Source organism: Salvelinus alpinus, chromosome 31, assembly GCF_045679555.1.
Source record: "Salvelinus alpinus chromosome 31, SLU_Salpinus.1, whole genome shotgun sequence".
Lineage (NCBI taxonomy): Eukaryota > Metazoa > Chordata > Actinopteri > Salmoniformes > Salmonidae > Salvelinus > Salvelinus alpinus.
Genome location: NC_092116.1, coordinates 20,303,378 through 20,330,637, shown reverse-complemented (window position 1 = coordinate 20,330,637; position 27,260 = coordinate 20,303,378). Strand labels below are relative to the sequence as shown.

The following is a 27,260-nucleotide window of genomic DNA, read 5'->3' as shown; positions in this document are numbered from 1 at the left end:
TATGTTCTAACTGAACGGAGTCAACATATGTAAAATATACTTTTATCACAATGTTACAGCATCAGCTGAATCACCAGGAATGTATCCAGATGTTTTGGGCATTATTTTCACATCTCTTCCCAAAACTACTCTGACTGTAAAGTCAAACCCTGCATACACTGGAGAGACAGTTACTCTGACCTGTTCAGTAGGGTCTGACAGTAGCTGGAGCTATCAGTGGTACAAAGACAGGAATGATAATGTAGTATCCCAGTCTGGTTACAGTAACATTGGAGTCTCTCACACCATCAGTAGAGCTGATGTGTCTGACCAGGGTCAGTACTGGTGTGAAGGGAACAGAGTGTCTAGACCCACATCTTCACAAACTAGTAATGCTATTACTCTCACTGTAAAAGGTAAATTACTTTGTGTTTTTGTCATAAAGATGGACACTATTAATGTTGTCAGAAATCTTAGTTAAAGTATTGGGACAGTGTTGGGACAGTGTTGTTCTGTGAAGTCTCCAAACTCCAAAGCAATAACAAACACATTGTTAAATTATTTTAGTACAAAGTATTTGTTTATACACATACTGTATTTCTATTGACAGGAGTCTGTCCCAAACACTGACTCCTATACTTGATGTTTGAACATAAAGGAAAGCATTTGTATAGAGGTTTCATCTTTGTATCTGTGCCATTATGATGTCTGTTACAACATGGGCAGCACATCTACATGTTAATGTTGCATGTGCCATAATCTACCAACTGTTACAGAGGACCACCATGTGGGTAGTGGACAAGTGCACACTTCAGGAAAAAGTGTAGAGTATTCTGATGTATAGCCTACGGGGGGGCTCCAACCCTCCAAGACCCCAAACACTGACATCTATTTGAGCAAAACACTACTACTACCATATACTACTCTACTGAACTGTACCCTACTCTATTGTACCTGTGCTCTACTGAACTGTACCCAACTCTATCGCGCTGTGCTCTACTGAACTGTACCCTACTATATTGCACTGTGCTCTACTGAACTGTACCCTACTCTATTGCACTGTGCTCTACTGAACTGTACCCTACTCTATTGTACATGTGCTCTAATGAACTGTACCCTACTCTATTGTACATGTGCTCTACTGAACTGTACCCTACTCTATTGCACTGTGCTCTACTGAACTGTACCCTACTCTATTGCACTGTGCTCTACTGAACTGTACCCTACTCTATTGCACTGTGCTCTACTGAACTGTACCCTACTCTATTGTACTGTGCTCTACTGAACTGTACCCTACTCTATTGTACATGTGCTCTACTGAACTGTACCCTACTCTATTGCACTGTGCTCTACTGAACTGTACCCTACTCTATTGCACTGTGCTCTACTGAACTGTACCCTACTCTATTGTACTGTGCTCTACTGAACTGTACCCTACTCTATTGCACTGTGCTCTAATGAACTGTACCCTACTCTATTGCACTGTGCTCTACTGAACTGTACCCTACTCTATTGTACATGTGCTCTACTGAACTGTACCCTACTCTATTGCACTGTGCTCTACTGACCTGTACCCTACTCTATTGCTCTGTGCTCTACTGAACTGTACCCTACTCTATTGCTCTGTGCTCTACTGAACTGTACCCTACTCTGTTGTACATGTGCTCTACTGAACTGTACCCTACTCTACTGTACCCTACTGAACTTTACCCCTCTAGTGTACTGTGCTCTACTGAACTGTGCCCTACTCTATTGTACTGTACTCTATTGTACTGTACTCTACTGAACTGTACTCTACCCTACTGTACTTTACTCTACTGAACTGTACTCTACCCTACTGTACTTGACTCTACTGAACTGTACCTTGCTCTACTTTACTGTACTCTACTGAACTGGACCCTACTCTGTTGTACTGTACTGTAAACTAATCTACTGTGCTGTGCTCTACTGAACTGTACCCTGCTCTATTTAATTGGTTATCTTTTGCTTGTGTGCGGCTTCTCGGCCATGGAAACCCATATCATGAAGCTCCCGACGAACATTTATTTTGCTGAGTTTGCTTCTAGAGGCAGTTTGGAACGCAGTAGTTAGTGTTTCAACCGAGGACAGACACATTTTACGTTCTCCGCACTTCAGCACTCGGCGGTCCCGTTCTGTGCGCTTGTGTGGCCTACCACATTGCAGCTGAGCCGTTGTTGCTCCTTGACGTTTCCACGTCACAATAACAGCACTTACAGTTGACCGGATTAGCTCTAGCGTGGCAGATATTTGACAAAGTGACTTGTTAGAAAGGTGGCATCCTATGACGGTGTTACGTTGAAAGTCCCTGAGCTCTTCAGTAAGGCCATTCTACTGCCAATGTTTGTCTATGGAGATTGCATGGCTGTGTGCCTGATTATATACACGTCAGCAACGGGTGTGACTGAAAAAGCCAAATCCACTAATTTGAAAGGGTGTCCACATACTTTTGCATATACAGTTTAAATGTCTAAAATAACAGTTACCGTACTATTTACTGAAGTCAGATCCTACTTTGGAAAGAATGGTGCTCTGACTGCATTTGTCTTCATATAACTGTTTCCACAGTTCTGCCCACGGCCTCAGTGAAGATAGTCACTCCACAGGGTCTCCTCTACCCTGGAGAGACAGTCACTCTGCAGTGTGACATATCAGACTACACAGCCTGGACGTACCGCTGGTTCAGATACAACGAAGAGCTTCCCAGTCAGACCATAAAAACCATCACCATCTCTCTCCCTGACCAGGCTGGTCAGTACCAGTGTGTTGGGTGGAGGAGACGTCGGCCCCAGAAGTCAAATCTCAGCTCAGCTCTCCCCATCATCATCACTGGTGAGCTCACTGTTTGTCTTCAATCTGGGATTTCTAAATTTAGAGCCAATGAGGGTTAATCTAATTGCATACACTGTAAATGCTAACTGAATGGAGTCAACATATGTAAAATATACTTTTATCACAATGTTACAGCATCAGCTGAATTACCAGGCAGGTATCCAGATGTTTGTGTTTATTTTCACAGCTCTTCCCAAAACTACTCTGACTGTGAAGCCAAACCCTGCATACACTGGAGAGACAGTTACTCTGACGTGTTCAGTGGGGTCTGACAGTATCTGGAACTATCAGTGGTACAAAGACAGGAATTATAATGTAGTATCCCAGTCTGTTTACAGTAACATTGGAGTCTCTCACATCAGTAGAGCTCGTGTGTCTGACCAGGGTCAGTACTGGTGTGAAGGGAACAGAGTGTCTAGACCCACATCTTCACAACCAAGTGATCCTGTCACTCTCACTGTAAAAGGTGAGTTACTTTGTTGTGCTTTATTGATGTTGTTGACTATTTATAATGAGTCAATCATGGTCTGCGTGTCAGAATTCTTAGTTACAGTGAGTTCTAAAATGATTGGGACAGTGAAACATTTTCTGTTGTTCTGTTAAGCAATAACAAACATATTGTTATTTTAGTATAGAACAGAGTCATTGCTTATACACCTATTTCTATGGAGAGGAGTCTGTCCTGTACACTGACTCATAAACTTCATGTTTGAACATAAAGGAAAACATGTATATAGAGGTTTCATCTTTGTATCTGTGCCATTATGGTGTCTGTTACAACACGGGCAGCACATCTACATGTTAATGGTGCATGTGCCATAATCTACCAACTGTGTTACAGAGGACCACCATGTGGGTAGTGGACAAGTGCACACTTCAGGAAAAAGAGTAGAGTATTGAGATGTAGAGACAACAGGGGGGGCTCCAACCCTCCAGGACCCAAAACATTGACATCTATTTGACCAAAACACTACTACTACTATATACTACTCTACTGTACTATACTGTACTGTACCCTACTCTATTGTACTCTACTCTATTGTACTGTACTCTACTGAACTGTACCCTAATCTACTGTATTCCTATTTTAGTGTGCTCTACTGAACTCTACCCTGCTCTATTGCACTGTGCTCTACCGACCTGTACCCTACTCTATTGTACTGTGCTCTACTGAACTGTACCCTACTCTATTGTACTGTCCTCTACTGAACTGTACCCTACTATATTGCACTGTGCTCTACCGACCTGTACCCTACTCTATTGTACTGTCCTCTACTGAACTGTACCCTACTATATTGTACTGTGCTCTACTGTACTGTACCCTACTCTATTGTACTGTGCTCTACTGAACTGTACCCTACTCTATTGTACTCTACTTAAATGTATTGTACTGTCCTCTACTGAACTGTACCCTGCTCTACTGTACTGTACTCTACTGAACTGTACTCTACTATATTGTACTGTACTGTACTCTAAACTACTGTACTGTGCTCTACTGAACTGTACCCTAATCTACTGTACTGTGTTCTACTGAACTGTACCCTACTGTACTCTACTCTATTGTACTGTGCTCTACTGAACTGTACCCTACTCTATTGTATTGTGCTCTACCGTGCTGTTCCATACTCCATTGTACTGTGCTCTACTGAACTGTACCCTGCTCTACTGTACTGTGCTGTACCCTACTCTATTGTACTGTACTTTACTGAACTGTACCCTACAATACTGTACTCTTGTTGAACGTATTGTACTGTGTTCTATTGAACTGGACCCTACTCTATTGTACTGTGTTCTACTGAACTGTACCCTACTCTGTTGTGCTGTGCTCAACTGAACTGTACCCTACTCTACTGTACTCTACTTGAATGTATTGTACTGTGTTCTACTGTATTGTACTTTACTGTACTGTACCCTACTCTACTTTTTTTTACATTTACATTTAAGTCATTTAGCAGACGCTCTTATCCAGAGCGACTTACAAAATCGGAAAGTTCATACATATTCATCCTGGTCCCCCCGTGGGGAATGAACCCACAACCCTGGCGTTGCAAGCGCCATGCTCTACCAACTGAGCCACACGGGATCCGTGTGAACTGTTCTACAGTTCTACTGTACTCTACTTACTGTACTCTACTATGCTCTGCTGTACTGTACGGTGTTCTACTGTACTGTACTCAAGTTTACTCTACTTGAGTTTCTTACAATTTAAGAAAGGGTCCATGGGCTCAGGATCTAGTGGTCTTGGTCTTGAGATCACTCGGGATCTAGTGGTTTTGGTTTTGAGACAACTCAGGATCTAGTGGTCTTGGCCTTGAGTCCACTCAGGATCTAGTGGTCTTGGTCTTGAGACCACTCAGGATCTAGTGGTCTTGGTCTTGAGACCACTCAGGATCTAGTGGTCTTGGTCTTGAGACCACTCAGGATCTAGTGGTCTTGGCCTTGAGACCACTCAGGATCTAGTGGTCTTGGCCTTGAGTCCACTCAGGATCTAGCGGTCTTGGTCTTGAGACCACTCAGGATCTAGTGGTCTTGGTCTTGATACCACTCAGGATCTAGTGGTCTTGGTCTTGAGACCACACAGGATCTAGTGGTCTTGGTCTTGAGACCACTCAGGATCTAGTGGTCTTGGTCTTGAGACCACTCAGGATCTAGTGGTCTTGGTCTTGAGACCACTCAGGATCTAGTGGTCTTGGTCTTGAGACCACTCAGGATCTAGTGGTCTTGGTCTTGAGACCACTCAGGATCTAGTGGTCTTGGTCTTGAGACCACTCAGGATCTAGTGGTCTTGGTCTTGAGACCACTCAGGATCTAGCGGTCTTGGTCTTGAGACCACTCAGGATCTAGTGGTCTTGGTCTTGAGACCACACAGGATCTAGTGGTCTTAGTCATGAGACAACTCAGGATCTAGTAGTCTTGGTCTTGAGACCACTCAGGATCTAGTGGTCTTGGTCTTGAGATCACTCAAGAACACTCACATTTGGTCTTTATCTTGTTATGGTCCCAATTCACTGGTTCTGGATAGTGTGGACCAATGTTCTGGTCTAAAACTTGCTTTACAAACCATAGGCAACACATGGACTTAGATAGACATTGCATCATTGTCTACCTGTATGTCCCATTATGGCATATGTGAGAGCATGGTCAGCTTCATTGAGGCCATCTCCATTTAGAAATTGTCAATTGTCTTCTTCTACTATTTCTATGAGTTGGTAAACAAACAGAAAGGGTTCACACTGCCACCTAGTGTGTTTGAAATGGTAAATAGTCAAGGTTGGCGATTTACTGCCACCTGCAGTTATGGAATGTTTACTCACAAGTATAATTAATTTTCGATCCCCTTGACGACCTGAATGGAATTATGTGATCCTTTCTTAACCCATAGGAAGTCCAACCCAGTTGAATACTTAGAAATTGTGAAAGTCCTCAATAGTGCTGCCCATGCTAAAACATGCTTTTGGGCACTGGAGTCCTCTATCTTTCTCTATGAGGCAACCCAATTGGAGGAAGACAATATTCTCTGATCATTGGCTGATCACTCCCAAACCATAGGAATCCCCACCTAGTTGACTATTTTTAATGGTGGAAGCCGTCAATGGCAATGTTTATAGTAAAATGAGTTATATCCATCTAGCGTTGTCTATTTATCTCTATTTTTAAAACCTTACACCGAAACACCTGCTATTTTGCCAAAATAATGAAAGGAAAAGTGATAATTAAACATTTAACCACATAATGAATTAGATGCATTAGTAAGTAAATCAATCAACAAGTTCCAGATTCATACAATCAACATTTAAGATTTGACAGAGAACAATAGAGTTTATATTTCTGTAAATTCCATTTAAAGGTTTTGACAATTGGTTAAACATGTTTTTACTATTTAGTTAATTTGTTATGCAAATACATTTTCTAAAATGAATCTGTAATAGGGTAATCAAAATGATCACTACTGTGCATGGTGCTCCCTTTACTGCTTATATGTCACTGTGTTTCTGTAGGGAGCAGTTTAGTGTGGTGGTAAGGAATTCAAAATGATCACTACTGTGCATGGTGCTCCCTTTACTGCTTATATGTCACTGTGTTTCTGTAGTGACCAGTTTAGTGTGGTGGTAAGGAATTCAGGTATTCAATACAAACAAAGTGTGTGAGAAGTATATATGTCTATCTGACAGATGCAGGAAGACGTGTGTTGAAAGTTGGGAAAATAGGATACAACTTAGAAAAACAATATAAACCCCCACTTCTGTAGAATGACCCATAAACAAATTATAGTTTTAACAATGTTTTGAGGCTTTACATTGTCTGTTTACAAACATTGGAGTAAAACCAGATTATATTCTCAATAATCAATGGGTATGAATGGTTATACATTATATCATTCATTTATAAGTACAAAAATGGATGTAGCAACTAAGTATTCTAGCTTTAAATTCAACATACACCTATAATGAACTTTCCAAAACAGCTACATTTATGGACATTTCTAAGGTTTCCATATGTTTTGATATTCAGTGCTCTTTTCTCTCAGCTCTGCCTGAAACTACAGTGACCGTATATCCAAACCCTGTGTACCCCGGAGAAACAGTCACTCTGACGTGTTCAGCTGGGTCTTACAGTGACTGGAGCTATACATGGTACAAAGACAACAGTGAGATTAGCTTGTCCCAGTATAAATACCATAATACCAGATCCACCATCAGTAGAGTTACTGAGTCTGACCAGGGTCTCTACTGGTGTCAGGGAGAGAGAAGATCCAGACCCACATCTTCATCCATCAGTGATGTTGTCACTGTTACTGTGAATAGTGAGTGTTTTAGTTGTTGTTGTTGTTGTGGTTGTTTGTTGTGGTTATTGTTATCTTACCATTCAAACATATTGAAAAACCAACAGATTATCAGCCAAAGACCACACTGACTTCAGACAAAGAGGACGTATTCACAGGAGACAGTGTGACACTGAGCTGTACTGTAGAGTCTCCTGGATGGAAGTTTTACTGGTACAGACACAGACCAGACTCTACACCAGTACCCACAACCTCTGGATACTCCTACACACTCAGCTGGGTCAGTGTCTCTGATGGAGGACAGTACTGGTGCAGAGCTGGGAGAGGAGACCCAGTCTACTACACCCTGTACAGTGACCCAGTCCAGATAAACATTACTGGTGAGTCTAAAACAGTTTTATGATAAATGGTTGTTATTTTATATGGATAGATTGTAATCTAGGGTATAATATTTTGTCTGTTTACTGTATCACAACAATGATAGCTAACTTGAAGCTATATTGCAACTGTTTATTCAGTCAGTTGTCTGTGTTGTGTCTGTGCAGAGAGACCTGTTGCTGTTCTGACCCTCCAACCCAACTGGACCCAGATATTCATTAGAGAGACTGTTACTATGAGATGTGACATACAGGGAGGAGGAGACACTGACTGGCAGTATGAGTGGTATATGAATGGTTATTCAGTGATCCCCTTTAACACAAAGCCTGAGTACAGAATCAGTCCTGTCTACATGTATAACAGTGGTTCATATACCTGTGAGGGTGTAAAGGGAAACAAGTTCTCCAAGACCAGTGAGGCTGTAAAACTGACCGTGTCTGGTAAGTCTATCTAATTATCTACATGGGTAACTAGAATTATTGCTAAAACTAAAAGTTAGAAAACAGAAACCTGTCCTCTGTCTGATCACAGATCAACCTCAACCTGTCCTGAGTATCTCTCCTCAGTGGCTGAACCCTGGAGACTCAGTGTCTCTGAGCTGTGAAGTTGACAAGACGTCTACAGGCTGGAGATTCTCCTGGTACAGGACTGTTCCCTACAGAGCTGGATTACCCTCCCTATCAGACAAGTCTTACTCTCTACAGCCCCTATCTGACAATGGGACTACTGAAGAGTCCTACACGCTGATCCCTGCTGGTCCTACTCCCACAGGAGGATATGTGTGTAGAGCTGGGAGAGGAGACCCAGTCTATGACACACTCTACAGTGAACCTCAGTTTCTCTGGTCAGGAGGTAACTAACTGCATTGAAACTGTATTGAATTATATTTAAGTCACCCTCATGTGTCTATATAACTATAGGTTTGACTGTCTTTGTTTCAGATCTGCAGCCTTCAGTGTGTCTTACAGTAAATCCCAACACAACTCAACACTTTACGTCAAAGTCTCTCTCACTGATCTGTGAGCTGAAGGGGAACTCTACTGGATGGAGACTGATGAGATACACAGAGAGAGGATGGACGTCAGAGTGTCCATCTACCTGGAGATCAATAACAGAATCCACCTGCACCATCACATCATTGAACTCATGGTCCAGTGGAGTGTTCTGGTGTGAGTCTGGATCAGGAGAGTACAGTAATGCTGTCAACATCACAGTGAATGGTACGTCTATTGTACAACATTCACTAACAATTTTATATTTCAATGCACAATGTAATAATTCATTCTGTAACTGAATGATTGCATGTCATAAAATAAAATACAATCTCATAAGATGTTGAAGTATTGTGAGTGATGATTCCAGAATTACAGTATTATTTATATTATGTTACACAGATGGTGATGTGATCCTGGAGAGCCCTGTCCATCCTGTGACTGAAGGAGACTCTGTGACTCTGACCTGTACATTTAGATATCAGGAAACAAATCCTAAACCCAAGACTGATTTCTACAAAGATGGAACACTCATCAAGAATGAGACCACAGGAGAGATGACCATCCCTACAGTATCCAAGTCAGATGAAGGATTCTATAAGTGTAAATCTGATGAAGGAGAATCACCAGAGAGCTGGGTGACAGTGAGAGGTGAGAAAACATTGATGATCACAAGTTAGTTATCTTTTATTATCTGTGTGAAAAACATGTGATTTAAGTGTTGATGTTAATGTAGTTTGGGATTTCCACTCCCCTTGAAAATATGATCTGTCAACTAAATTGTCAAAAGACGGGCTAGCCTGCTTTCTTTTCATGTCTATACTGTAAACCTATATAACCTCTCTGTCTGTCCTGTTCTCTCTCCAGTCTCTCCAGTCGTAGCTCCTGGATCCTCTACATCAGTCCTAGTAGGAGTGGTTGTGGGTCTGGTTGTTGCTGGTGTTCTACTGGTCATTCTCCTGGTCCTGCTGGTGAGATATCAAAACAGAAAAGGTGAGACTTTTGTCATTTCTCATTTAATGGAAAATGTATTATTACGTTTGGAACAAAAATGTCTGAATAGAAATAGGTGAAGAAAGTTCAGTTCATAACACAATGTGTTTGTCATTACAGGTTCCTGTTTCAACAGAATATTCTGGTGAGTACACCTGTCTCTCAACCATATTGATACGTACAGTATAACATCTTCTCTGTGCTTCTCTCCCTGTAGGCCCCCTCAGCCCCAGAGAACCAACCAGGACCCCCAACAGGACCAAGGATCTACCCAGGGCCAGGCTCCTGATACTGGGTATACACATCAGCAGCATGGTCAGTCTATCAGCCCAGACCTCTACCAGTCTTCTCTCTGTAAACTCATACACTGACTCATCAACATGCACTTTTTATAACAACCAAAATCATTTAAATTCCGGTCAATTCAGAAAGTAAACCAAATTCATTATACTTCCTGAATTGACTGAAATTGAAATTGAACTGACCCCAACCCTGATAACAACATGTTACCATATTCTCTGTCCGTAGACAAGCTGATGGATAACCAACCAAACTAACCTGTCTCTCTCTTCTTTGACCAACAGGTGATGCTAACATCTACGATACGCTCAATCCCTCAGACCACCATGATAATGGTAATGTAATGTAATGTTTTCAGTATGAATGTGTAGTAGTCTGCTGCTCTTCATTTAATATGACATGTAGAGTTTGACTAAGTTGAGGTGTTTGTGTATTATGTCACAGATTCTGCTGGTTCTTCTGCTGCTGGACCAAGTCATGTGACTTACGCCCAGATTCAACTGAAAAAGTTGGACAAGAAAAAGAAAGGTGACTCAGCTGTGACATTTATTTAAAAAAAATTGCAGTGTGTCCAACGAGTTAAAATTATTTACAAAAAAGAACCAGGCGATGTGGACAAAAAATCTATATTGTGATAAATGTACTGAATTAATTTAATTAATATATTACTAGTTGGATAGTTGTAGCCATCTTTTGTCCAATTAACAATCACCCATATTAGCAAAGCTATTTCATTTTAAACTTCACATTTCTCTAGCTACTTATCGTAATAAACCATATCAGCAAAATGCCCACGATAAGTGGTTGTTATGGTTGGTGTCGCTCATATTTGGTTTTTCATCCCAGCTGAAGTATAAAAATTACATATACTGCATATATTAAAAAAAATACTAATTGACAAATTCTCTGCTCTTCTTCCTCCTCTTCAGAAAAGCTAGCTGATCCAGCTAAAAATCCAGTCTACTCTGTGGTGAAAACAGGGAAAGCCACAGGTAAGACCCATTATGCAAGTTGGCAGTCATTCAAATCAAAATGTGCAATTTTGTAGTTTCAGATGAAGCGGCAGAATATGAAAAAAACTAATTTCTTCATTTGTTGACTGAAAATGTCCATTGTCAGCAGCAGCTGGACCTGTTGATGTCACTTATGCTGAGGTGGGCCTCAAAAACAATGCCAAAGCCAAGAAGAAGAGAGGTAAATATTGTTGAATAGCTGTATACAGTGAAAGTCAGAAGTTTCCATACACTTAGGTTGTAGCCATTAAAACTCGTTTTTCAACCACTCCACAAATGTCTTGTTAACAAACTATAGTTTTGGCAAGTCGGTTAGGACATCTACTTTGTGCATGACACAAGTAATTTTTCCAACAATTGTTTACAGACAGATTATTTCACTTATAATTCACTGTATCACAATTTCAGTGGGTCAGAAGTTTACATACACTAAGTTGACTGTGCCTATAAACAGCTTGGCCAGAAAATGATGTCATGGCTTTGGAAGCTTCTGATAGGCTAATTGATATAATTTGAGTCAATTGGAGGTGTACCTCTGGATGTATTTCAAGGCCTACCTTCAAACTCAGTGCCTCTTTGCTTGACATCATGGGAAAATCAAGAGAAATTAGCCAAGACCTCAAAAATTGTAGACTTCCACAAGTCTAGTTCATCCTTGGGAGCAATTTTTAAATGCCTGAAGGTACCATGTTCATCTGTACAAACAATAGTATGCAAGTATAAAAACCATGGCACCCCGCAGTCGTCATACTGCTCAGGAAGGAGACACATTCTGTTTCTTAGAGATGAACGTACTTTGGTGTGAAAAGTGCAAATCAATCCCAGAACAACAGCAAAGGACCTTGTGAAGATGCGGAGGAAACAGGTACAAAAGTATCTATATCCACAGTAAAACGAGTCCTATATCGACGTAACCTGAAGGCCGCTCAGCAAGGAAGAAGCCACTACTCCAAAACCAAAATACAAAAACAGACTACGTTTAGCAACTGCACATGGGGACAAAGATCGTACTTTTTGGAGAAATGTCCTCTGGTCTGATGAAACAAAAATAGATCTGTTTGGCCATAATGACCATCGTTATGTTTGGAGGAAAAAGGGGGAGGCTTGCAAGCCGAAGAACACCATCACAACCGTGAAGCACAGGGCTGGCAGCATCATGTTATGGGGGTGCTTTGCTGCAGGAGGGACTGGTGCACTTCACAAAATAGATGGCATCATGAGGGTGGAAAATTATGTGAATATATATTGAAGCAACATTTCAAGACATCAGTCAGGAAGTTAAAGCTTTGTTGCAAATGGGTCTTCCAAATGGACAATGACCCCAAGCATACTTCCAAAGTAGTGGCAAAATGGCTTAAGGACAACAAAGTCAAGGCATTGGAGTGGCCATCACAAAGCCCTGACCTCAATCTCATAGAAATTTGTGGGCAGAACTGAAAAAGCGTGTGCGAGCAAGGAGGCCTACAAACCTGATTCAGTTACACCAGCTCTGTCAGGAGGAATGGGACAAAATGCACCCAACTTATCGTGGGAAGCTTGTAGAAGGCTACCCAAAGCATTTGACCCAAGTTAAACAATTGAAAGGCAATGCTACCAAATATTAATTGAGTGTATGTAAACTTCTGGCCCACTGGGAATGTGATGAAAGAAATAAAAGCTGAAATAATTCTCTCCGCTTTTACTCTGACATTTCACATTCTTAAAATAAAGTGGTATCCTAACTGACCTAAGACAGGGATTTTATGTCAGGAATTGTGAAAAACTGAGTTGAAATGTATTTGGCTGAGGTGTATGTAAACTTCCGACTTCAACTGTATGTAAAAACCAACGAGGGCCTATGCATTTTATGGAAAATTATGCATGACGTGAAAGGTTGTTCTTTATAAATAATGCAACTCTGTATAAGGTTGCAGGAAACAAATGCCCTATCCTTCCACAGAGATGCATTATTTTCCAGAGAACGCATAGAGCCCTGAGTTGATTATCCCGCTTGTACCATGGCTATAATTTAACACAGTAAAAATGTGTTCATTTACCAGTAGAAATGTATTCAAGATTCAATGAAGTAGCTAGCTAGCAAGTTATTAGATAGCTACAGTAGTTGCCTTGGTAACCAAACAAAGAGACTTGCTAGCTTAGCTAATAAACCATCCTCCTAGCTTGTAATTCTGAAAATCAAATTCAACAATGCCAATGATATTATCAATTTGACTTTTGCTTTCAATAGCAGCTTAAACATAGGACATGTAAGAATTTTTATTTATTTATTTTTTTATTTTTTTGGGGGGGGGTGGATCAGCTTAATATTGCGGAAAGAATGTTGCTTCCAATGTAATTGTCTGCATCATTTCCAATCCCCCATATTTTTTTGGGTAAATATATATATCCATTCACGTATGCATACATATACACATATATACATACACATACCTACATAGACATACATACTTTTTTAAAGAGTATACCTTTATTATTATTCCCCGCAAACCCTACCACCGATCCCCCAATTGGAGTAAACTGATAAACATTTCTGTTTTTACCTTCAATTTATACATCTTATACACATTTTACAGACACAGTCTACTTTATAATAGTTCTCTCTTGTTTGTTCTTAGTCCTTCCTCTATTTCTGTTGTCCATCCAGTTTGATTTCCACTTGTAACTGTGCTATTTCACAATAGCTCCGCACCTATACACATTTTACAGATCCCGTATGCCCTACATTGTTTATCTTGTTATTAGTCCCACCCTTCAGCTCCACTCAACCTTTCCCATCTATCTTCCAACATCATCCATTTCGGATTTTTATTTGCCATATATTTTTCAACTGTGCTGTGATGCTTCACAAAAGATTTGAATCTTCCTATTCTCATAGCTTCCACGGATTGTAAATTAAAAATAAACATTTTTGCTAAAATAATTATTATATTATTGATTGATTGACTATGGCTTTTCAAATCCCCCAGTATTGCCATCTGTAGCGTTAGTTCTACGCAAATGTTGCAATTCTTCAACCATTCCTGGACCTGTGACCAAAAACGAGCTACATGCGGACAATACCAAAATAAATGGTCTAATGACTCTGCCTCCTCACAGCAGAATCTACAGAGCTGGGAAGATTGTATCCCCCATATATATAACATTCTATTAGTTGCAAGAATTTTGTACAATAATTTAAATTGAAAAATTCGAAGTTTTGAATCCGGCGTTGTTTTGCGTATCAATTCATACACCATGTGCCATGGAATGGGTACATCGAAAATCTCTTCCCAACTATTTTGCAATTTATATGGCACAGCTGTAAGTTTTTTGGTCCTTAAATGAAATTGGTATATGTTTTTATTTATAACACTTTTCTTTAACCATTTATGTTCTTTAATATAAGGCCGACATACAAGTTCCTTACTTTTATCCCCTTCCACCTGCCTCTTCCATTTTTGTGGTAATGCTGCAATTAATTGGTTGTAATTTTGGGTAGAGCAGACATTTCCATATGTCTGTGTTAGCTGCATGTGTGACATTACTCCACCAGTCCTATTTATGATATCATTCACAAAAATTATACCTTTTTTAAACATTTCTTCGATAAATACAGTTTTTTTATCAATTACTATATTTGAATTTAACCACAAGATTTGTTGTACTATTTGTTCCGTCCTTTCAGGTGGATTAAACTGAAATTGCAACCAACTTTCTAAGGCTTGCTTAAAAAATAAAGATATTTTGGAGATTATTTCCTTTTCAAGCAACCGAAAGTGAGCAGGTGTAATCTGAATAAAGGGAAAAAGGCCCTTCTTGAACATAGGATGAGACATTCGTACCAATCTACTAGAGAACCAGTTTGGATTTAAGTATAACTTTTGTATGACTGATGCCTTTAGTGAGAGGTCTAATGCTTTAATATTTAATAATTTCTGCCCTCCGAATTCATATTCGTTATATAAATAGGCCCTTTTAATTTTATCTGGCTTGCCGTTCCAAATAAAATTGAATATTTTTTGTTCATATAATTTAAAAAGCAGGTCACTAGGTGTAGGCAAAACCATAAGCAAATAGGTAAACTGTGATATGATTAAAGAGTTAATCAGGGTGATTTTCCCACAAATAGACAGGTATTTTCCTTTCCATGGTAGCAAGATCTTATCTATTTTGGCTAACTTTCTATAAAAATTTATTGGAGTGAGATCATTTCTTTCTTTTGGGATTTGTATACCGAGTATGTCCACATCACCGTCAGACCATTTAATTGGTAAACTACATGGCAATGTAAAATGTGTATTTTTTAGTGATCCAATACGTAATATGGTACATTTATCATAATTTGGTTTTAATCCAGAGAGGATAGCAAATGTATCTAGATCCTCTAAGAGGCCGTGGAGAGATTCTAGTTGTGGTTTTAAAAGAAAACATGAATCATCAGCGTACAATGACACCTTAGTTTTTAGGCCCTGGATTTCTAATCCCTTAATATTAATGTTTGATCTAATTTTAACAGCTAACATTTCGATGGCAATAATAAATAGATATGCCGATAGTGGACAACCTTGTTTTACTCCTCTAGATAGTTTAAAACTTTCTGAGATGTAGCCATTATTTACTATTTTACACCTAGGGTTACTATACATAATTTTTACCCATTTTATAAGAGATTCCCCAAAATTGAAATATTCTAGGCATTTATATATAAACTCCAGTCGTACTTTATCAAAAGCCTTTTCAAAATCAGCTATGAAAACCAGGCCTGGTGTCCCCGATATTTCATAGTGTTCTATTGTTTCCAGTACTTGCCTTATATTATCTCCAATGTATCGTCCATGTAAAAAACCTGTTTGATTAGGATGAATAATATCTGACAAAACTTTTTTTATTCTATGCGCCAAGCATTTTGCTAGGATTTTTGCATCACAACACTGAAGTGTAAGAGGTCTCCAATTTTTTAAATGGACTGGATCTTTATATATACCACTTGGGTCCTGTTTCAGTAATAATGATATCACACCTTCTTGTTGCGTGTCTGATAATCTATCATTTATATAGGAGTGGTTAAAACAAGCTAATAATGGTCCTTTGAGTATATCAAAAAAATGTTTGTATACTTCCACTGGTATGCCATCCAGTCCTGGAGTTTTCCCATCCTTAAAGGCCCCAATTGCATCAAGTAGTTCCTCCTCTGTAATTAGGCCTTCACATGAGTCTTTCTGTACAGATGTTAATTTTACATTATTATTAGGGAAAAAATCCATACAATTAGTTTCAGTTAGTGGAGATGGAGGAGCCTGAAACGAAAATATATTCTTAAAGTACTTTACTTCCTCTTTCAAAATATCATTTGGTGAATCATGCGTGACTCCATCTTTTGTAACAAGTTTTAATACTTTTTTTTTGGTAGCATTTCTATATTGAAGATTGAAAATGTAAGAATTAACTTCATAGCCATTGAATATTGCAGTGCATTACTTAAGAAATAAGGCCCGAGGGGGTGTGGTGTATGGCCAATAACGCGGAGTGCCTGGACACAGCCCTTAGCCGTTGTATATTGGCCAGATATCACAAACCCCTGAGGTGCCTTATTGCTATTATAAACTGGTTACCAATGTAATTAGAGCAATGTTATTTCTTATCCGTGGTATACGGTCTGATATACTACGGCTGTCAGACAATCAGCAGTCAGGGGTTGAACTACCCAGTTTATAAAACGAAATAATGCACACTCTAGAATGTCCTTCAAGCCAATCAGAAATGAGTATTCAACAATGCCATGGTATAATATTCTGTATAACTGTAAATGTTTTCTGATATTTTATTATCACCCCCTATAGAAACAGCAACCCCACCTGAGGCAGATTCAGTATATTCTCAAGTAAAGCCACGCACAGCCCCCGGTAAGACTAAGGACTCGATTCAATCCGTATTGCGGAAGTTCAGTGCTAAAGCGCAATTGACATGTTAATTTTACTATAGCGCTGAACGATACGGATCGAATCCACGATACGGATTGAATCAAGCTCTTAATCACAATCTTTTGAAAGGATATGGAACTAATACTTAGATATACTCTAATATCAGAGCATGTCCTAACAAACTGGTGAGAAAACATTTATGATCACATGTTACCTTTTTATGATCGGTGCGATGAATTTGGGATTATATTGTTGTTACATACATATTGTAAAATTGTAAAAAGATGCGATAATCGCACCGAAGGGGATGGCTGCCTTTTTACAGATTACTAACCAACTGCTATTTTGTGTTTTTTTTCCGCATTGTTTGTGACTTATTTTGTATTTAATGTTGCTGCTACCGTCTCTTATGACTGAAAATGACTTCTGGATATCAGAAAAGTGATTACTCACCTCGAACTGGATGAAGATTTTTTCTTTAATGAGTCCGACGCGAAGGACATACTCCATTCCAGACTATCCTACTTACGGGACAATACATACTGTAATATCTTATGTTTCACCGAGTAGTGGCTGAATGACGACACGGGTCATTTACAGTTGGCTGGGTTTTCTGTGCATTGACAGAACAGCTACGTCTGTAAAGACGAGGGTGGGGGAGTGTCTTTGTGAATAACAGCTGGTGAGCGGTGTCTAATATCTAGGCAGTCTAGAACACCTTTAATCCACACACAGAGACGCATACAAAGCTCTCCCTCGCCCTCCATTTGGCAAATCTGACCATAATTCTATCCTCCAGATTCATGCTTACAAGCAAAAACTAAAGCCGGAAGTAGCAGTGATTCGCTCAATTCCTTAACTGGACAGATGACACGGATGCTACGCTACAGGACTGTTTTGCTAGCACAGACTGGAATATGTTCCGAGATTCATCCAATGGCATTGAGGAGTATACCACCTCAGTCACCGGCTTCATCAATAAGTGCATCGACGACGTCGTCCCCACAGTCACCGTACGTACATATCCCAACCAGAAGCCATGGATTACAGGAAACATCTGCACTGAGCTAGAAGCTAGAGCTACCGCTTTCAAAGAGCGGGATACTAATCCGGCCGCTTACAAGAAATCCCGCTATGCCCTCAGACGAACCATCAAACAGGCAAAGTGTCAATACAGGACTAAGATTGAATCCTACTACACCGGCTCTGACGCTCGTCAGATGTGGCAGGGCTTACAAACCATTACGGACTACAACGGGAAACCCAGCAGCAAGCTGCCCAGATCCACAGATGCCCTTTCCCACCTGGACAAAAGGAACACGTATGTGAGAATGCTTTCATTGATAACAGTTCAGCATTCAACACCATAGTGCCCTCAAAGCTCCCCACTAAGCTAAGGACCCCGGGGACTAAACACCTCCCTCTTCAACTGTATGCTGGACTTCCTGATGGACCGCCCCCAGGTGGTAACGGTAGGCAACAACCCATCTGCCACACTGATCCTCAGAACGAGGGCCCCTCAGGGTTTGTCTCCTCCTGTACTCCCTGTTTACCCACGACTGCGTGCTCAAGCATGACTCCTACACCATCATTAAGTTTGCTGACAACACAACAGTGATATGCCTGATCACTGACCTCAATGAGACAGCCTATAGGGAGTAGACCTACTCCCTATAGGCTGTCTCATCATTGTCAGTGGTCAGGCATACCACTGTGTCATCAGCAAACTTATCACCAACAAACTATCATGGTCAAAACACACCAAGATAGTCGTAAAGAGGGCACGACAACACATTTTCCCCCTCAGGAGACTGAAAAGATTTGGCATGGGTCCCACGATCCTCAAAGTTATACAGCTGCACCATCGAGCGCATCCTGACCGGTTGCATCACCGCCTGGTATGGCAACTGCTCGGCATCCGACCGTATGGCGCTACAGAGGGTAGTGCGTATGGCCCAGTACATCCAGGACCTATATACTAGACGGTGTCAGAGGAAGGCCCAAAAAATTGTCAAAGACTCCAGTCACCCAAGTCAAAGACTGTTCTATCTGCTACCGCACGGCAAGCAGTTCCGGAGAGCGAAGTCTACATCCTAAAGGCTCTATAACAGCTTCTACCCCCCCCAAGCCATAAGACTACTGCACAAATAATCGAATGTCGACCCAGACCTTTGTTTTTACACTACTGCTTCTCGCTTTTTATCATCTAAACATGTTCACTTTACCTCTACTCTACCTACATGTACAAATTACCTCGACTAACCTGTACCCCCGCACATTGACTCGGTACCCCCTGTATATAGCCTCGTTATTGTTATTTTATTTTGTTACTTTTTCTTAAATGTTTTACTTCAGTTTATTTAGTAAATATTGTTTTAACTCTTTCTTTAACTGCATTGTTGGTTAAGGGCTTGTAATTAAGCATTTCACGGTACGGTCTACACTTGTATTCGGCGCATGTGACAAATACGATTTGATTTGGAGATGAAGGCTGGACTGGAATCTCTCAAATTCACTACTATACTCTACACCTATATTACCTCTCTCTGAGATCTGATGGTGTTGTGATGTTTCGGACGAAGAGACAGAATTTGCGATAAGCTAATTTCTTAGTTTGTTGACTGGAAATGTCCATTGTCAGCAGCAGCTGGACCTGTTGATGTGACCTATGCTGAGGTTGACCTCCAAAAGAAGACCAAAGCCAAGAAGAAGAGAGGTAAGACTGAACATCCCTCCCTCCATATTCCCCTTATCAGAACCTCACATCTCTTTGACCCCATAGTGAATAAATTTATATATTATTCTGGATATAAGAAGAGAGGTAAAACTGGACATCGCTCCTTCCATATTCCAATCATCATAATCCTCACTAACCTCACAACCATCCGGAAAGTCTTGCAAGTTTATATTCTGTTTCTCTACACTGTAATAAAAGGTTAAATCCTCACACCTCTTTGACCCCATATTGAATAGCTGTGTATTATTCTGTATACAACTGGATGTTATTCTATATAGAACTGTATATTATTTTGTTCATTATTCTGTTTTAACTGTTTATTATCCTGTATATACAGTAACTGTTATTCTGTATACTATTCTGATGTTTATTCTCCTACAGAAACACCTCCAGAGACCGATTCAGTATATTCGATAGTGAAGCCATACACAGACCCCGGTAAGACTAAATCAGCAATCTATTAAACGTATACGAAACTACACTATATCTCTCATATTAGAGTATATCTAAGTATGTCCTGACAAATTGGTGAGAAAAAGTTTCTGATCACGTTACCTTTTTATCATCAGTGTGATGAACTATGGATTATAGTGTTGATGTTAACATACGTTGGGATTTGCACTCTCAAACCAAATATTATTTTGCAACTAAATTGTCTGAAGATACAGGCCGGCCAATTGGAAAGCAGAATATGCATTAAGCTAATTCCTTAATTTGTTGACTGGAAATGTCCATTGTCAGCAGCAGCTGGACCTGTTGATGTAACCTATGCTGAGGTTGACCTCCAAAAGAGGGTCAAAGCCAAGAAGAAGAGAGGTAAGACTGGACATCCCTTCTTCCATATTCCCCCTATCAGAACCTCATATCGCTTTGAGCCCATATTGAATAAATTGATATTATTCTGGATTTTAGTCTGGGTATTAGTCTGGATATTATTTTGTTTATGATTCTGGATATAACTATTATATTATGCTGATGTTTATCCTCCTACAGAAACAGCAACCCCAGCAGAAGCGGATTCAGTCTATTCTCGAGTGAAGCCACGGTCATGCCACGGTAAGAATAATAGCCATTTTGTTATTGATACTAAAATGATATAAACTTGGAACTAGTGTTCTGATATCAAATTCTAATGTATCTATTTAAAGTATATCTCTGTTTTATTCTTAGGAGTTTGTTTTACTGCATGCAGGTCCTTGAGGGAGATGGAGGGATAAATAACTTTGTGTGGTGATATGTTACAGGTCCTTGAGGGAGATGGAGGGATAAATAACTTTGTGTGGTGATATGTTACATGTCCTTGAGGGAGATGGAGGGATAAATAACTTTGTGTGGTGATATGTTACAGGTCCTTGAGGGAGATGGATGGATAAATAACTTTGTGTGGTGATATGTTACAGGTCCTTCAGGGAGATGGAGGGATAAATAACGTTGTGTGGTGATGTGTTACAGGTCTTTCAGGGAGATGGAGGGATAAATAACTTTGTGTGGTGATATGTTACAGGTCCTTGAGGGAGATGGAGGGATAAATAACTTTGTGTGGTGATATGTTACAGGTCCTTGAGGGAGATGGATGGATAAATAACTTTGTGTGGTGATATGTTACAGGTCCTTGAGGGAGACGGAGGGATAAATAACTTTGTGTGGTGATATGTTACAGGTCCTTGAGGGAGACGGAGGGATAAATAACTTTGTGTGGTGATATGTTACAGGTCCTTGAGGGAGACGGAGGGATAAATAACTTTGTGTGGTGATATGTTACAGGTCCTTGAGGGAGATGGAGGGATAAATAACTTTGTGTGGTGATATGTTACAGGTCCTTGAGGGAGACGGAGGGATAAATAACTTTGTGTGGTGATATGTTACAGGTCCTTGAGGGATAAATAACTTTGTGTGGTGATCTGCTGCAGGTCCTTGAGGGAGATGGAGGGATAAATAACTTTGTGTGGTGATATGTTACAGGTCCTTGAGGGAGATGGAGGGATAAATAACTTTGTGTGGTGATATGTTACAGGTCCTTGAGGGAGATGGAGGGATACATAACTTTGTGTGGTGATATGTTACAGGTCCTTGAGGGAGATGGAGGGATACATAACTTTGTGTGGTGATATGTTACAGGTCCTTGAGGGAGTAGGAAGGATAAATAACTTTGTGTGGTGATATGATACAGGTCCTTGAGGGAGATGGAGGGATAAATAACTTTGTGTGGTGATATGTTACAGGTCCTTGAGGGAGATGGAGGGATAAATAACTTTGTGTGGTGATGTGTTACAGGTCCTTGAGGGAGATGGAGGGATAAATAACTTTGTGTGGTGATATGTTGCAGGTCCTTGAGGGAGATGGAGGGATAAATAACTTTGTGTGGTGATATGTTACAGGTCCTTGAGGGAGATGGAGGGATAAATAACTTTGTGTGGTGATATGTTACAGGTCCTTGAGGGAGATGGATGGATAAATAACTTTGTGTGGTGATATGTTACAGGTCCTTCAGGGAGATGGAGGGATAAATAACTTTGTGTGGTGATATGTTACAGGTCTTTCAGGGAGATGGAGGGATAAATAACTTTGTGTGGTGATATGTTACAGGTCCTTGAGGGAGATGGAGGGATAAATAACTTTGTGTGGTGATATGTTACAGGTCCTTGAGTGAGATGGAGGGATGAATAACGTTGTGTGGTGATATGTTACAGGTCCTTGAGGGATAAATAACTTTGTGTGGTGATATGTTACAGGTCCTTGAGGGAGATGGAGGGACACACCATCAGAGGAGGAGCAGGATAAACCTGGGAATATAGATTATTCACACATGCACGCACAGACACGCAAGCACACCCACAGATACACACACATAAAGAATTTATATATATCTCAACAAATATATTTGATTTTAATATTGGTTTAACTGCAACAGGTTTTTAAACAATGATATGGTGTTATGATTATTATCTGCAGCTACAGCAATTGTATTGTGTATTGAATTGTTGTGTTGTAAATCTATTGACATGTATTGTCTTTGGTTTGTTACTTCTGTCACTCAGATGATAGAATACTACACTACACAGCCAAAAGTATGTGGACACACCTTAAAATAAGTGGATTCTGCTATTACAGCCACACCCCTTGCTGACAGGTGTATAAAATCGAGCACAGTCATGCAATCTCCAAAGACAAACATTGGCAGTAGAATGGCCGGTACTGATGAACTGTCACTTTCACCGTAGAACCGTTATAGGATGCCACCTTTCCAACAAGTCAGTTCTTTAAAATTTTCGCTCTGGTCAACTGCAAGTGCTGTTATTGTGAAGTGGAAACGTCTAGGAGCAACAACTGCTCGGCCGTGAAGTGGTAGGCCACACAAGCTCACAAAAGTAAAGTCAGCACAAGAACTGCTAGTCGGGAACTTCATGAAATGGGTTTCTATGGATGAGCAGTCGCACACAAGCCTAAGATCACCATGCTCAATGCCAAGCATCAGCTGCAGTGGTGTAAAGCTCGCCACCATTGGACTCTGGAACAGTGGAAACGTGTTCTCTGGAGTGATGAATCACGCTTCACCATCTGGCAGTCAGACGGACGAATCTGGGTTTTGCGGATGCAGGAGAACACTCCCTGCCCCTATGCATCATAGTGCCAACTGTAAAGTTAGGTAGAGAAGGAATAATGGTGTGGGGCTGTTTTTCATGGTTCAGGCTAGGCCCCTCAGTTCCTGTGAAAGGAAATCTTAACGCTACAGGATACAATGACAATCTAGACAAATCTGTGCTTCCAACTTTGTGGCAATAGTTTGGAGAAGTCCCGTTCCTGTTTCAGCATGACAATGCGCCCATGCACAAAGCGAGGTCCATACAGAAGTGGTTTGTCGAAATTGGTGTGGAGGAACTTAACTGGCCTGCACAGAGCCCTGACCTCAACCTCATTGAACAACTATTGGAACGCAGACTGCGAGCCAGACCTAATCACCCAACATCATTGTCCTACCTCACTAATGCTCTTGTGGCTGAATGGAAGCAATTAACCGCAGCAATTTTCCAACATCTAGTGGAAAGATATCCCATTAAAGTGGAGGCTATTATAGTAGCAAAAGGGGGACCAACTCCATATTATTGCCTTTGATTTTGGAATTAGATGTTTGACGAGCAAGTGTTCTCATACTTTTGGCAATTGAGTGTATATACTGAACAAGAATATAAAACAAAACATGTAAAGTGTTGGTCCCACGTTTCATGAGCTGAAATGTTTCATACACACAAAAAGCTTATTTCTCAAAAATGTTTTGGAAAAATGTGTTTACATCCCTGTTAGTGAACATTTCTCCTTTGCCAATATAATCCGTACACCTGACAGGTGTTAAACAGCAGGATCATTACACAGGTGGTGCTTGTGCTGGGGACTGCAAAATACCACTCTAAACTGTGCTGTTTTGTCACACAACACAATACCATAGATGTCTCAAGTTTTGAGGGAGTGTGTAATTGGCATGCTGACTGCAGGAATGTCCACCTGAGCTGTTGCTAGAGAATTTAATGTATATTTTTCCGCCTCCAACGTTGTTTCAGAGAACCGTCCTCACAACTACGTGTAACCACGTCAGCCCAGGACTTCCACATCCGGCTTCTTCACCTGTGGGATGGTCTGAGACAAGCCACCCGGACACATGATGAAACTCTAGGTTTGCACCAAAACATTGTCAGAAGCTGTCTCAGGGAAACTTATCTGCTTGCTCGTCGTCCGCACCAGGGTCTTGAACTGACTGCAATTTTGTGTTGTAACCGACTTCGGAGGGCAATGCTCACCTTCGATGGCCACTGGGACGCTGGAGAAGTTTGCTCTTCACAGACTAATAACGGTTAAAACTGTACTGGGAATGGCATCCTGTTTGTGAGCGGTTTGAGTTTGTCAACGTTGTGAACAGAGTGCCCCATGGTGGCGGTGTTATTCATTATATATTCATTATTGTTTTTTACATACATTTATTTAACTAGGCAAGTCAGTTAAGAACAAATTCTAATTTACAATGAAAGCCTAGGAACCATGGGTTAACTGCCTTGTTTCGGGGCGTAATGACAGATTTTTACCTTGTCAGCACGGGGATTTAATCCAGCAACCTTTCGGTTACTGGCCCAACACTCTAACCACTACGCTACCTGTCACCCCGTTATGGTATAGGCAGTCACAAGCTATGGACAACTAACACAATTGCATTTTATTTAATGGCAATTTGAGATCGTGAGGCCCATTGTCATGCCATTAATCTTCCCCTTCCACCTCATGTTTCAGCATGATAATGCATGGCCCCATGTCTCAAGGATCTGTACACATTTCCTGGAAGCTGAAAATGTCCCAGTTCTTCCATGGCCTGCATACTCACCAGACATGTCAGCCATTGAGCTTTCTTTGGGATGATCTGGAACGACGTCTACAACAGTGTGTTCCAGTTCCCGGCAATATCCAGAAACTTCGCACAGCCATTGAAGAGGAGTGGGACAACATTCCACAGGCCTGATCAATCAATCAATCAATCAATTTTATTTTATATAGCCCTTCGTACATCAGCTAATATCTCGAAGTGCTGTACAGACACCCAGCCTAAAACCCCAAAACAGCTAGTAATGCAGGTGTAGAAGCACGGTGGCTAGGAAAAACTCCCTAGAAAGGCCAAAACCTAGGAAGAAACCTAGAGAGGAACCAGGCTATGAGGGGTGGCCAGTCCTCTTCTGGCTGTGCCGGGTGGAGATTATAACAGAACTATGCCAAGATGTTCAAAAATGTTCATAAGTGACAAGCATGGTCAAATAATAATCATGAATAATTTTCAGTTGGCTTTTCATAGCCGATCATCAAGAGTTGAAAAACAACAGGTCTGGGACAGGTGGCGGTTCCATAACCGCAGGCAGAACAGCTGAAACTGGAATAGCAGCAAGGCCAGGCGGACTGGGGACAGCAAGGAGTCACCACGGGCGGCAGTCCCGACGCATGGTCCTAGGGCCCAGGTCCTCCGAGAGAAAGAAAGAGAGAAGGAGAAAATTAGAGAGAGCCAAGATTTTCAAAATGTTCATAAATGACAAGCATGGTCAAATAATAATCAGGAATAAATCTCAGTTGGCTTTTCATAGCCGATCATTAAGAGTTGAAAACAGCAGGTCTGGGACAGGTAGGGGTTCCATAACCGCAGGCAGAACAGTTGAAACTGGAATAGCAGCAAGGCCAGGCGGACTGGGGACAGCAAGGAGTCACCACGGCCGGTAGTCCCGACGTATGGTCCTAGGGCTCAGGTCCTCCGAGAGAAAGAAAGAGAGAAGGAGAAAATTAGAGAGAGCCAAGATTTTCAAAATGTTCATAAATGACAAGCATGGTCAAATAATAATCAGGAATAAATCTCAGTTGGCTTTTCATAGCCGATCAAGGTGTCATCATGCCCGGTAGTCCTGACGTATGGTCCTAGGGCTCAGGTTCTCAGAGAGAAAGAGAGAAAGAGAGAATTAGAGAGAGCATACTTAAATTCACACAGGACACTGGATAAGACAGGAGAAGTACTGCATAGATTTCATGACTAGAAGCTCAAAAGACGAAAACGCCATTTATTTTTTTTGTAAATTGAAATTTGCTATCGTAAATGTTAGCAACACCTCCGCCTTTGCGGTATGCACGGGGGATATGGTCACTAGTGTAACCAGGAGGTGAGGCCTCATTTAACACAGTAAATTCATCAGGCTTAAGCCATGTTTCAGTCAGGCCAATCACATCAAGATTATCAACTCTGCATGAGGCAAATTGTGGTCGCACCCGATACTGACTGCTTTTCTAATCCATGCCCCTACATTTTTAAAAGGTATCTGTGACCAACAGATGCATATCTGCATGCCCAGTCATAGGAAATCCATAGATTAGGGGCTAATGAATTTATTTAATTTTACTAATATCCTTATATGAACTGTAACTCAGTAAAATCTTTGAAATTGTTGCATGTTGAGTTTATATTTTAATTCAGTGTATTAGTATATACATTTCACAGAATATTAGAATTATACACTTTTTTTTAAAAGACTACTTTTACAATATATTTGCTTTTGTATTTCACATTTTTTCAATCATCCACAAGAGGGCATGAATGCACAAGTAAATGGTTATAGTCAACTCATCCATACAACCTTCTATCAGCCTTCCTTTCAGCCTAAAATAGTTTTTGTGCTCCCCAATGTGTGAGTTCAGGGGACAATCTGTGATTGGTACATACATTTTGAGAATCTTAAAGAATATAACTTGTAAATGCCTCATGAGCTTAGTTGCCAATTGAGATTTTCATAATTCATTTTTAAATAAAGGTGTTGAAATGGA

General features: G+C 40.6%; 2 protein-coding genes across 2 annotated transcripts in view; both read left to right on the top strand.

Annotated features, from left to right (window-relative positions):
- LOC139561426 (basement membrane-specific heparan sulfate proteoglycan core protein-like) overlaps positions 1 to 27,260 on the top strand; it is a 165,177-nt gene that overhangs the window by 16,301 nt on the left and 121,616 nt on the right. The gene's annotated exons all lie outside the window — the stretch shown is intronic.
- Positions 80 to 27,260, top strand: LOC139560994 (basement membrane-specific heparan sulfate proteoglycan core protein-like). Its single transcript, XM_071377786.1, has 21 exons — positions 80 to 395; positions 3,017 to 3,295; positions 7,358 to 7,633; positions 7,720 to 7,992; positions 8,158 to 8,430; positions 8,522 to 8,842; positions 8,932 to 9,210; positions 9,385 to 9,633; positions 9,850 to 9,975; positions 10,096 to 10,120; positions 10,193 to 10,290; positions 10,560 to 10,610; positions 10,720 to 10,803; positions 11,205 to 11,267; positions 11,395 to 11,469; positions 17,108 to 17,170; positions 19,833 to 19,904; positions 20,307 to 20,363; positions 20,667 to 20,741; positions 20,919 to 20,981; positions 22,658 to 27,260. The coding sequence occupies exons 1-21, from the start codon at positions 80 to 82 to the stop codon at positions 22,663 to 22,665; spliced, it is 3,126 nt and encodes a 1,041-aa protein (XP_071233887.1). The 3' UTR covers positions 22,666 to 27,260.

Bases quoted from the DNA above. Each gene is read 5' to 3' on its own strand.
- LOC139560994 (XM_071377786.1), top strand. From the start codon at position 80: ATGTATCCAGATGTTTTGGGCATTATTTTCACATCTCTTCCCAAAACT. The intron at 17,171-19,832 runs GTAAGACTAAGG...CATTGTCAGCAG, and splicing joins AAAGCCACGCACAGCCCCCG to CAGCTGGACCTGTTGATGTG. The intron at 19,905-20,306 runs GTAAGACTGAAC...ATTCTCCTACAG, and splicing joins CAAAGCCAAGAAGAAGAGAG to AAACACCTCCAGAGACCGAT.